The 12499-nt window shown below is 41.3% G+C and overlaps 2 protein-coding genes across 3 annotated transcripts in view; both read right to left on the bottom strand.

Annotated features, from left to right (window-relative positions):
- Nucleotides 1–324: 324 nt before the first annotated feature.
- senp2 (SUMO specific peptidase 2) lies at nucleotides 325–6833 on the bottom strand. Of its 2 annotated transcripts, none has more exons than XM_047611870.1 (17): nucleotides 6522–6833; nucleotides 5652–5713; nucleotides 5432–5544; nucleotides 5129–5195; nucleotides 4932–5013; nucleotides 4621–4801; nucleotides 4249–4355; nucleotides 4063–4145; nucleotides 3756–3804; nucleotides 3587–3659; nucleotides 3343–3498; nucleotides 3106–3237; nucleotides 2295–2528; nucleotides 1989–2068; nucleotides 1779–1863; nucleotides 1595–1690; nucleotides 325–1331 (listed from the first exon to the last, which is right to left on the bottom strand). In XM_047611870.1, exons 1-17 carry the CDS (start codon nucleotides 6683–6685, stop codon nucleotides 1269–1271), a joined length of 1827 nt encoding a protein of 608 aa, XP_047467826.1. In that variant the 5' UTR covers nucleotides 6686–6833; the 3' UTR covers nucleotides 325–1268. The 2 variants fall into 2 exon arrangements, with proteins under 2 accessions (XP_047467826.1, XP_047467827.1); XM_047611871.1 differs by having other exon boundaries at nucleotides 3343–3495; nucleotides 6522–6832.
- A 910-nt stretch (nucleotides 6834–7743) lies between these two features.
- The window catches only part of pcnt (pericentrin), a 31656-nt gene continuing 26900 nt past the window's right edge, over nucleotides 7744–12499 (bottom strand). The window contains exons 54-61 of the mRNA XM_047610387.1: nucleotides 11417–12208; nucleotides 11107–11322; nucleotides 10811–11026; nucleotides 10247–10473; nucleotides 10084–10163; nucleotides 9870–9999; nucleotides 9633–9751; nucleotides 7744–8252 (exon numbers count right to left, since the gene is read on the bottom strand). Coding sequence (XP_047466343.1) covers nucleotides 8221–8252; nucleotides 9633–9751; nucleotides 9870–9999; nucleotides 10084–10163; nucleotides 10247–10473; nucleotides 10811–11026; nucleotides 11107–11322; nucleotides 11417–12208 — 1812 coding nt within the window. The 3' untranslated portion in view covers nucleotides 7744–8220. The remainder of the gene's footprint in view (nucleotides 8253–9632; nucleotides 9752–9869; nucleotides 10000–10083; nucleotides 10164–10246; nucleotides 10474–10810; nucleotides 11027–11106; nucleotides 11323–11416; nucleotides 12209–12499) is intronic.

Here is a 12499-nt window from a genome sequence, read left to right as displayed (position 1 = left end):
TTACTACTTTAACTTTGGATGCCAAATATATTTTTAGACCAAATGTGCACATTTACACCATAGAATTTCACTACTGTTTAATTGTTTACTGTTTAAAATGCTATTTTCCCCCTAACCAATTACATTCATTTGTGTGCTACTATTGTATATGCTTTATTTTATTGTGTATAGCTGCTATAGCTTTTATCTTAATGCTGCTATAATTTCTATTTTTATCGCTGGCAAATTGTATTTTGTTGTTAATCACCAGACAATGACAGTAAAACTTCTGTAGATGATCCCTCAAGAGTTGCTGGGTGACTTAATTAATACACCACACTTCTGTTAAAAATTAATACTTTAATGCGGGGGCAAAAAAATAAAAAATAAAAATAAAATCACATTTTTAAACACGGACACACACATGCATGTGTGCACAGTAGTTTGCTTTAGGGTACACTATAAACTGAGTCTTTGTTAACAGCCCTAAACAGCCTCTTCCAGTATGCTCGTTGAATAGATTCACAGGTCTAAGAGCGCTTCATGGTAACAAATATGGGACAATCAGTACTTTACTCACGGAGCAAGAGATATACACACACTCCAAAAACACTTTCTCATCCAGTCGAGTCATAAATAATAGAAACATGTTCCCACAACAAGCACTCAATCATGCATTTTTTTTTTTTTTGTCTAAATGGGTTCGGAGAGGAGGTATTTTATTTGTCCACGTGTCACACAAAGATTGAGTGTCACAATTAAATGTAATTGTAATCATTTGCCCTCCACTCTGTTGACCACTGCAAACTACACCCCCCCATATCATTGACCTGCAACAATCCGGTTGAATGAATTCAGATCCAAACTCTTCAGAATTGATGATAAGTTGTAAATAAAGTAACATACCAAAAGACAAAAGCATGCTCTAAGCTGCAGGGGCTGAAGGCACTTCAGGCAGTACTTCAAACAGAAAAAAATAAAAAAAAAAATACAATCCAAAGTCAATAAAAAGCCATTCAGTCAGTAGTGCCAAAGTTTGTGTAAGACAAATGCTTCTTACATCATCCCATAAACGTCTCTAATTACAACTCAGAGAATACAAATTGTTAATATGTCGCTCGCAGGTCAAAGACATATTGAGTTCTTAAGACTAGTGTTTGACTTCTCCAGATGAGAGAAGCAAGTCCTCTTCTTTGGCCCTTTTTTTTATCTTCAACATGTAGTCGCTACACACAAACGTCAGTTGTGTGGACAAAAGTCTCTTGTTAATTGAGTTTATTGCGATTCCTTTAGAGCAGCTTCTGATTGAGGATTTCCCACATCATTAACTTCCTGAAGAGAGGCATGTGGCACTGTAAAGCAAGAGGGAGAATGTTATTTCTAATTTATATAATAAATAACGAGTGTTCTGTAGCATAATCTCTAATGTAATAATGCTATGAAGCAATTTTTACATAAACGAGCCTCTTATGAAACTGACATTCCTGCTCAAGATTTTAACAGTCAGGGACAAACAAGCCTGGTACCAAATAAATAAAGCTGAGTATATGTTTGACTTTGGTTTGTTTACATGAAAACTCCACAGACTCCTTTTAAATGGGTATAAATGACATACCTGTTTAAAGGTGAGAGGCTTTCCTTTTGCAATATAGTCAGCGTATTTACAGGCAAAAACTCCACAGTCGCTTCCATTTTTCTGCTGAGGAATTTCCTAAACGCAAAACACAAAGTCATTAAGTTCACAGTGAGCGACTAATTGTTGTAAAATCGTTAACGTCACGCATCACGGTTGTACTTACACCGGGCCGCAAACTCCCAACCGTCCATTTAACACTGTCCAGCTCCCTGTCTTTCTTTGCTTTGTGCTCCTCTTTAAGGTACAGTCTGGAAAGTTAAACATATTTTAATTTATTATGTAATGGGACAAATGAGTACATTTACACGCACACATAGACACATATATATATACATAAAGACAACGGGAGAATAAAAGAAAAAAGTGGACTCACAGTAAAAGACTACAGATGTCATCATGTCTCTGGCCCATGGAGTCGTATGACTTCACTGTCTTTGACTTAAAATCTATCACCTGGGAGGAAAATGGTGAGTTATTAAACTGTGTAGTGCCTATAAAAGTAAAAGCTGCAAATGTGTGTATGTGTTTCTTTAATAGTTTGACAGTTATTAAAATAAAACACATTTCAGGATAAATTAAAGCTACATCTACAGTTTATTCCTTTTTTTTTTCACACTGAAGACCAGTTTCAGTGAAATCTAGGGAAACAAATGAGTGACCATTGCCAGTGAGGACTCACAGCCATCGCCCAGTGGACGCCCAGATGCAGAGGGACCAGAACGAGGTCATAAAGAAAGAGGTCAACTGACTTGGTCCAGCGCTTCACAGCAGCGTGTCCTCCAGCCTGCCCTCCTCCTCCTCCTCCTCCTCCTCGCAGTTTTGGGAAAAAGAAGGTGCTGAAGGAGTAGACCTTCAATTGTCCCGCTTTGCTGGAGCAGCGCTCCATGACCAGGGAAAGGTAGAAGTTTATGACCTTGGAGGAGGACACAAGAGACGAGAGCGATGCATTAATGCACAATACTGACAACATCAAAACACAGGAAGACGCAACCTGCATTCATACTGACTTTGCATACAGCTGCGCTTCTTTTCTAGTTGCCGATAAGAGGAACGCTCACACAGTACTGCTCACATTTCTATTAACCACATTTTGCAATGCTAATGTGGCAAAACAGGTCATGCAGAATACTTTGTTTCTTCTGCAACAGCCTGCAGCAGCTACTGCTAACAACAAACAAGTGTCTGGTATACAAAACACTGATACTCTACACTTGCAAACAACACACAAAATAACAAGCATGTCACGGACAGTTTATTAACTTTATTACTGCTATCGTCAGCTTGTGGGAAACCTCAAAGAAAACCATAAATACACAGATTGTTTTAAGGGATGTCAAAATCAAAGTATGTGTTATACCATGGGCTAACCCCATTCCTGCATACTTAATCATTTTAAAACAGGCGAAGAATGAGCCTCTAATGAGGCAAAGAAGACATAACAGATGTAACAACACTCAAAAACGTCTCTTTACACTCTTGTTAAATCCCACCTCGTCGTTGAGCCAGCCGCCCTCCTGCAGCGTGGCCAGGTCTCTCTGTGTGATGCGGAGTTTGAAAGCTGCACTTAGCACGAGGTTGGGGTCGCTCTGAGCCAGGGCTCCACTCACCTCCGCTGCCATCTCCTGCACACACAAACAATACACACATGAAGTTCAGGGGAAAAAAAAAAAAAAAACGCACTAATTTCGAGAAGATGACTTCAAGAACGTTGCATAATTTCTCCTTACTTTAGTCAGCCTCGGTATGTCTTCATCACTGTGTCTTGCATGTGCTGTGTGTGCAGAGTGCGTGTCGGTCTGGCCGACGGCAGGAGCGTCTCTGTCCACGAGACTGAGGCGGGTAGCGACTTCAGTAGAAAGGTCCAACTCTGCGGCAGGTTTCTGCTTCAAGACCACATTTCAGACATAAAAAAAACAAGTACTTGCACCTGCAACGTGCTGAATACATGTCAGAGAGAAGAGAAATTATTACCTTTGCACCTCTGACAGGCTGTGTGTCGTCAAAAGCTCCATTAAATGACTTACTAAAAGTCAAGCCACCCCACCTGAAGATTAACCGTGTAGATAGACGTTACTAAAATAGTCATTCATCACTACGTACGATACGCGTGTATTTAAATAAATAACTATGATGCACTGACCTGTCCTTTGTTGCAGATGGATTTCTCCATGTGAACACACTTGGTGCAGCTGTGAATCAGAGATTAGTGTCAGTATATTCCCTGAAACATGTTTAATGAAGCCTACTCTGAATCAAGTCACTCTAATAAATAATATATATGATGAATTTTTAACAAACGTATCAAAGATGTAGCCAAAAGCTTTAATGATGATGGCTGTTAATTGCGAACTTAAAAGGAGCTGCACCTGTAAAATAAAGGCTTCGCTTAAAGTGACTAAGTAGGTTTACAGATTTCATCCGTTCCTTTGAATAAGTGAGTGTCCTACCTGGGAAGGCCGTCCTTCTGGACACCGATTCAAAGGTTTTTCCTGAAGCAGCAGTTTTGTGATCACCCTGTGACACTGACTCACTGGGAACAAAACAGAGAAGGATCCAGAACAAACTCAGTTCACGAGTTTACTGTTAAATGGATCTTGATGATATTTTTAACTTTCCACATGGATTATACTCACTCTTGTGGTTTTGTTTGGTTGAAAGGTAGTGGTTGGCTTTTGCTGTATTTCTCTGTCACCATCTCTAACAGGCGCCTGTAGTGCTCCTTATTATTCTGCTTTATGGCCTAGAGGCAGAAAACAAACACATGGTAAGTGGAAGAGCCAAGTGGTACATACGGTTAAAGCTTGATCATGAAGTCAGGCGAAACTTAAGAACTCCTCTGAATAGTGAAAGCAAAGAAAAAAGGCAGAGAGATTTAATTTACATTCAACTTAAAGCCAGTTAACGCTACTTGTTAAATCTGCACAAAAACTGGGAACATTAAGGAAAAAAAAGTGTGCAAATGATGCAGAAATCAAAAGCAAATCTAAATGATTGTCTAAATTCACCTCTTCCACAGTTAGACTGGGCTTGTAGCAGCGGTTGTGTCCAAACCCATTGCATGTTGGATCAGGATTAGCAGTTCCCACTCTGAGAGCAGGCCTGGGGGGCAACAACTGGAGGGAGCCTCTCCTCTCCCTGTCCCTGTCCTTCGCTCTGTCTGGGAGCCCTGCAGAGAGCGCTGTCCCACTGGATTCAAAAAGAGTTGAGTTCATAAGCAAGAGGATGCCACTGAATATGTGTTAATAACTGAGTGTATAAGGAATGTTTGATGAGTTCATGTAAGAAATCCATGAATCTCAAATACTGAATCAATTACCTGTACTTTCTCATTAAAGGAGGTGAAGAGCTCTGAAAGGGGTTCTTCCCGCCCCTGTCGTTTACTCCACCTACTGGTTTATCTGTGGAAAAAGACCAAAAACAACTAATTGACAAAAGGGATAAGGAAGAGAGAAGTCTAAAACAATTAGAATAGGTGACACAAAGCGACATAAATAATAATGCATGCTCGCTTACCCATTCTCCATTCACTTCTGTTCAGCAATGAGGACTGGAGCTCATCTATTCCCATCAGTGTGACAGGCTGGATCAGCAGAGGAAATGCATGTAAGTAAATGTGTAAAAAGCTAAAATTAATAGATAAGTAACCTGTGTAGCCAACTTTTTGTCAGATGTATCCACAGCTGCACATAATAACATTCCCACGTGTGTCTTCACATAGATGGACACTTTATTATGATTTTAAAAGTTTAAGGTCCGATCATTATCAAGAACTACTGGACAAGCAACTCCAAATCTTGGTTTGAATGAAGCACCCACCTGTGACTCTTCATATTGATAGGGCTTTTCACACTTGGTCGTCAGGGGTGTGCGCAGCCCGAGCAGACCTGCCACGCCAGCTACAGTCTTCTTCACGAAGCTGATTACTACATCTGAAACACAGCCACAAAAACGCCACAAATCAGGAGTCTTGTTCCTTCCTGACATGACCAAGATGCTACAGATATTTATATATATATATATATATATTTAAACAAACCTCGCTTGCGTCTTTTGACCTCTACCTGGTCACCCTGCAACACACCGTCTGCAACATGCACACTGTAACAAAAGGAAATACGATAAGAGATCACAGTGTTCCTTTTTGCAAGAATGTGATACCAACAACAGATTCCACATTTAGGTTAGACTCCGTCTGTGTTATGTAACAAGCATTATATAAGCATACAGTATATAGCATCAGCAATTCAAGGTACCCAAGTACAGATAAGCAAGAACTAAGGCCATATTACTTCTATCTACTATATATCTATCAACCTAAATTTCCCATATTTTTATGAACTGTAATCCATTAGTGTAATAAATATTATTTTGGCATGGCCATAGGGTACTAGGATAATACTTTCACTTATAAAGCATAATGCATGATATTTTTTTTTTTTTTACTTAAGACCTCAGTGCCTTTTCATATACACTTTGTACTATAACCAACTAACTTGTGTCGTTCGTTTAAACACACATTAAACCTTTGTCAAAAGTAGAACCCATTGTTTTAGTTGTTATATCACAATGTATTCGTTTAATAAATATTAGACAAGAATAACAACAATAACATGCAATTTAGGCGACTGTAGGTGTATAAATTGACTCAAATGTAACTTATAGGGTAGAAAGGTAATGTTTTCGTTTCACCAGCATTTTAATAACTCGACTACAATAATATGGCACGAAAATCTGAGCTTTGTTTGTATTATGCTGCTAGTTGTTTGCACAGGTCAGCTAGCTTGGTTGGTGAATGTTTACCTCTGTTCAAGTGTCCCACTCTTTAAATAGTCACATTTTAGCGATAATTGGAGAACTAATTAGTAAACGTAGAGGCTATACCCCCACCACCACCACCACCACCGACCTCTGGTAGTTCCGTTTCGCCGCTCTGTGGTGGCTCTCCTGCCGCCGTGCTGCCGGCGTGGGTTCCCCGTCGCTAAGGTTACCTTTCACTGGCAACTCGGACGGATTTTGCCTCGTAACGGGCTCAAACAGCGACGAGATTCCGTCAGCTATCCATCCATACATCCCAGACAAATACGAGAAAAGTGTAGCGAGGTCTTCTACGCGGGCCAGGACTATTTATCCACAGTTAAGATGTCAAACGGGCTATGTACGACACACCGCCTACCATTACCCTAGCCTAGCCTTAGCAGCAGTGCTCAAATACGACGGAATGCGTCATTCCGTCGTGACGTCTCGCAAGGTGCGAACGTTTTGTACGTCACAGAGAAATTGGGGTGGGCGGGGTTATAAAGCCCGAATGAAAAAGACACACGACGGAGGACCAAGAATAAACGGTGTGTGAGGATTGTTGTAAACGAACGAACCTGACGGATAAACTAAAAGTGTCTATAGGTGCTGCTGCCCAGATCAGATGTCAGCTCCTGTTACATAATCCTGACCATCTCAGTTACTGGATCCCAAAAACAAACATACATGTCAAGACAAATCATAGAGAAGATGCATTTTACACTTTCTGGGTCAAAAATTTGAAATGAAGAATAAAATCTTGTTGTTTTGGCAATGTACATGCAATACAGAATAATACAAATACTGACAGGTGTCTGCACCTCAGTGCTGTTAAACTCAAGTTGTCTTTATTTATTTACCTCTCATTCCATAATGTTCATGTTGTATTAGTTTTTATCTCGTTTTATTCCTTTACATTTTGTTCATTAGATTTTTATTCTGTATATTTTTGTGTGCATTTGAGAGAGAGAGACTTTTTCTCGATTTTTCTGTATCCTGAAACATACAGGAAAAAAGGACAATAAAGAAAACTCGAATCTTGTAAATATTTGATAAATCACAACCCTCTAAAATTATAAATAAACACAAGGTTAAATAGGGGAAAGATTAAAATATTTCATTTAAGGTGTAAAAGGGAGAAAATTCCAATGCAAGCAATATTTATATCTCTATTAAAAGTTCAGGTGTACTCGGTTTGTCCTAATATTGTTAATTTTATCATGACCATCAAAATAAGAGACGCAGTGTAGCCTGTTCACACTCGACATAAAAAAAAAATCCCAAATAAATGTAACATATGAGGCGCCATCCACTAAAATAAACCCAGTCAGTAGTGACACATTAAAATGTTTATTAACTTTATGGTAAAAACATAATACAAAACACATACTGTTTACCTTTCTGCGATAATGCACTCACTAGATATGTTGATCTGTAAATTCCAGTATATAAAAGCAGTGCACATTTGGACACAATGAACATCGGCCCCATTTACATACCACAAAAAGATAGAAAACAGTACAAATAGAACAAACGGCACTATTTCAAATGAGAAATGTTTGTTCTCGCAGCATCGCAAGGGTGACCCTTCAAAATACCATACAGATAATAGAAAAATAACATTAGAAAATATTAAAAAATAATTTAGATCCTTATAAAACAATCACTTGCAATCAAATATTCAATACGTGTGATATTCCTTTCTACACATTTCTACATTGGGGGTAAGGCATGGACAGTTTTGGAACAACATGAAGAGAAAATGGCTTCTTCAGTGTCCTCAGGCAAAATTCAGTGTTTCAGTGCTCGGACTATTTAGGGCTGGACTGTAGAGCAGATGAACCTAACACGACACAAAGAAAAAAAAGTAGAATATTAGAAAAGGCAAAACAAAACAACCCTTACACTCAGGATTAAGTATCACGCTAAGCTACAATTAAAAAATAAATAAATAAATAAATCACAGCTAAAGCTTCTTTGAGTAAATCTTAAAAAACAGTTTTCCAAGTGGTTCCCAGTACATTTAAATATATTCGTTAAGATGACTGAAGCTGGATGGAAAACAGATGGAAAAAAACAGCATTAGCGAGTACATTTTAAATAAATGTGTGACATGTATAGCTTTAATAAAATTCAACATTGCAAGAAACCTCAAACAATAAAAAAAAATATTAAATTCTAACATGAAAAAAAAAAAAAAAAAACACAGATTGTCCATTGTCAGCAAAGCAATCACACTCTGGTCTTGAGAGAGTAAAGGTTCTGCTTTCGGGTCTTTTTGAGTTTCGGGTCCATTGCAGAAGTTATTGGACACCATGCAGTTCATAAAGTAGAGCAAAAAAAAAAAAAAAAAAAAAAAAGGAAATTATTTAGGAAACAGTGACTGATTGCTAGTGATGGCATTTGACCCACCAAAGCCACATTTTAATCAGTTATTGTTGCCCTCAGTTGATCATTTTTCTCTTGCTAGTGAGAACTTCCCCAGATACAACGTTAAAAACCTCATAAACAAGTTACTTTCAACTTACCTTCCAGTCAGTAACATATAATAACATATATAACATATAATCTAAAAAAATGTGCTTTTAAATCAAGCAGTAGCACAAAACTGTAGGACGTGTTCGTTTCAGACCAGAGTGTTATCACCTCTAATGTGCTGCACTAACACTGTGCTGCTTTATTGTTTGGTGGAGTGAGTGTGCTACACTCACACTCACCTGGACGGTTCAGGTAAAGGGGCGACAAGCAGCTCAGGTACAGCCACGTCCTATTCTCCTGCAGCCAGCGCTGCCGATAACCAATCATATCAGGGGAACAGGCTGACTGTATCCTCCTTTCCTCTTTAGGGGGCGGGGCTAAGTGAGTCTCGCTGACTAGGTTGGGAGATGATAGAGCACACAGGTTTTGTGGGAAACATTTGGGGATTTCTTCTAATGTGGTCAGGTTGACGTCACACCTTCACCCAACAACAAAGGAGTTTTTTTTTCTCCTGAGCCAGTACCTGATTACTACTGTGTGGCTATAAACATAAACCCAGTGACTTTTAAGATCTCCCAGTGTGGTTGCCTTTGCTTTTGTTCCAATTAATCAGGTGCTCAGAACCCATTAAGTAGTGCCGGTGACAACAGTGAATGTTGTGTTAACCCCAGAGCTGGTGTTTTTTTTTTTTTTAAATTCCCCTCCGGTGCATCTCTTGTTCCAGTATGTAGTTAATGCTGCTCACCTTGTCTGGCTCCCATCAATCGCTGCTGGACTTTCTCTAGATGATGGATATATTCTGTCAGGGATCGCTCTGGATCTTGAGACGTTGCACCTGAATGCTGACTGGTACTGGAGTGAGGCCTAAAGAAGAAGTGTAAGAGCTCATTAAAAAAAAACAAAACAAAAACAATGCTTTCATTCAAATGATGTCTTTAACACGCAGTGTCAAGTTATATGAAAAAAAAAAAAAACCTCAAACCTGCTGTGCAGCCTGAAGGGTGATTTGCTGGGCGGAACAAGTGCCGACACAGCATCTCTGTCTCTGCTCTGTGTCGAGTCTGAATTTGATCTTGGCTGCTGCTGCTGCCTTAATACCTCAGTCTTAGGTCCTGTGCAGACATTACAATTAAAAATCCACCGTAATACACAGTCACGCGATGCATATTATCATAAATTGTGGGCATGAGCCATACCTGAAGCGTGGCCGTTGACAGTCCCAGATGAAGATAATCTTTTGATCGCTCTCTGCCATTTCCTGGTCAGGAACCTCATTCTGTAAAAGAGCGTGAGGTTCGTTTTATCCACACAGACGACCGGGCTTATTGGTCAGTATTTATATTCTGGTGCGTTTCCCACCTCGAAACAGCAATGACGACTCGCACTGCAGCTCGAAATCTTCCGAGGGGCCTTCGCTCAGAGGAGAGTGGGGGCGAGGGTCGCGCTCCCATGTGAGCGATGAGACACAGCGTGGTCCGCTCGCACTCCTGGAATCCTCCCAACAGCAGCAGCAAGTAACGCTTCTGGTAAACCAGAGCTTTTCTGAAGCTCTCGGCGCGCAGGTAGCGCTCGTACAAACGCTGCACCTGCAAAACAATTGGCAATATCAATGTAGATGTAAGTGTCGTCCTTAAAACTTGTTTAGCAACACTGGCTAGGGCTAGGACAAAGAAGTTAAAATATGTTTAAATATGTCAAAACAAATGAAACCATAATTCTCTGTTTCTTCATTTAAATTTTTAACATTTATTTATTTATTTTTTCTGTCTTCGAGCTGTAAATGTCCCTGTATTCCCACATCAGCAGGCAATGTTAGCACAGGGCCATGCAAACCTGCTTTACTACAAGTGTGGGATCATTACAGTAAAATAGTCTTATGCAAGAAAAAAATATATTATTATGTGTGTATTTGCATGTGCTGACCTTGTTGTTGCTGGTCATGTCATTGATGGGCCTGTTCTCCGTTTCTGTGGTCACCCTGGCGAGTTCATTTTCCGTGCGCCGCAGCTCTCGCTCCAGACATGTGAGTCTGTGTTTGAAGGTGGCTCTCTCATGACTGAGCGACGTCACGCGCTCCGTCAACTCCGAGTTCTCCTTCAGTAACGTCTCCAACAGGTTGGATGACGACACGGACGCAATCTGTAGCGAGAAAAGCGCGTATTCAGCTACTTCCGGGTGAACACATGTAATCTAAGCGCGTGGAATAAGCTCTTAAATACCTGCTGGTGGTGTTGTGAGATGCTTCCCTTGGCACCATCAGTCTGGAAGTTACTGCTGAGATTCTGTGAAGACGCAGCCCTGTGTTGCTGTCCCATTGTTCGTCCAGACAGCCTCTGAGCGGCCATTTCTCTCTCCTCTCTTTCCAGCTCGGACAGAGTGCGTTGCAGCTCCTGCACACGCTGCTGGTCCTGCTGCCTCAACAACTCCAACTCACACTAAAGTCAGAAATGTTTATAATGAAGCACTGCTCTTAAATAAAAAGAGTACATTTTACAAATATAACCCCAGAGAAGATGGACGATATCTCACCAGTTTGTTATTGGTCCTCTCCTGCCGTCTCTCTCTCTCCATCTGCTCTTGCCTCTCCTTCCTCCTCTCTCTGTCCCATTGCTCCTCCCTCTCCCTCTCTTTGTCCTTCAGGAGGCGAAGCTTCTCCTTCAGCTCGGCGAGCTCCGTCCCCTGCCGTCTGGACCGCTCTCGCTCCACCTCCAAAGCATGGCTGGCTTCCCGTTTCTGCCCCGTCAAGGTCTCGATAGCTACGCGATGTCGGGCGGCGGCCTCCTGCTCCCTCTGAAGCTCCTCCCGTCTCGTTCTGTCCTCTTCCTCCCAGCTCCTCCTGGACTGTAGCAGCTCAGCCCTCAGTCTGTCGGCCACAGCCGCGAGCTCCTCCCCCTGCTTTCGTTCCTGCTCTAGCTGCGAGCGCAGGTCCGAGATGAACTTCCTGTCTCTGGCGGCATCGGCCTCGTGTCTCCGGCTGAGCTCGTCCACCTGCCTCGAGCAATGGTCTCTCTCCTCGTCGAGCTTCCTGTGAGAGTCCGCAAGTTTAGAGTGGATTTCGGCCAAACGGGATTGTGCTTCAGCGAGGAGGCGCTCGAGGTGAGTCTTTTCTTGCAGGTTGAGTTCTTGTTGGTGGGCAGAACGTTGGTGTTCGTCCACCAGCTGCTTCTGGGTCTCCTCGAGGCGTTTCTCCAGCAGCACACTGCGGGACTGTTCGATCTGAAGCTCTCTTCGGAGGTTGCTGCAGGCCACCTTCTCCTGCTCCACCTGACCCTTTAGAGACATGACCTCTGACCTCTGCTGCTCAGAGGATACTTGTACAGCCTGGAAAGGAAGAGCAGGTCACCTTTCAGAGTTTAAAATGGAAAGTTCAACTATTTAAAATAGCTTAAATAATAATAATAATGCATTGGTTTTATATTGCGCTTTTCCCATTTAGATGCTCAAAGCTCTTACGACTGAATAAATTATTCAAACAATCACATCCTGGTGGTGGTAAACTACCTCAGTAGTCACACCTCCCCTGGGGCAGACTGACGGAAACATGGCTGCCAATTTTCGCCGAACGGCCTCCGACCACCACCAATTATCACTTACTCACTCACAAGCACACAC

The sequence above is a fragment of the Mugil cephalus genome, chromosome 17 (assembly GCF_022458985.1).
Source record: "Mugil cephalus isolate CIBA_MC_2020 chromosome 17, CIBA_Mcephalus_1.1, whole genome shotgun sequence".
Taxonomy (NCBI): Eukaryota; Metazoa; Chordata; class Actinopteri; order Mugiliformes; family Mugilidae; genus Mugil; species Mugil cephalus.
This window is presented reverse-complemented; position numbering and strand designations above follow the sequence as displayed.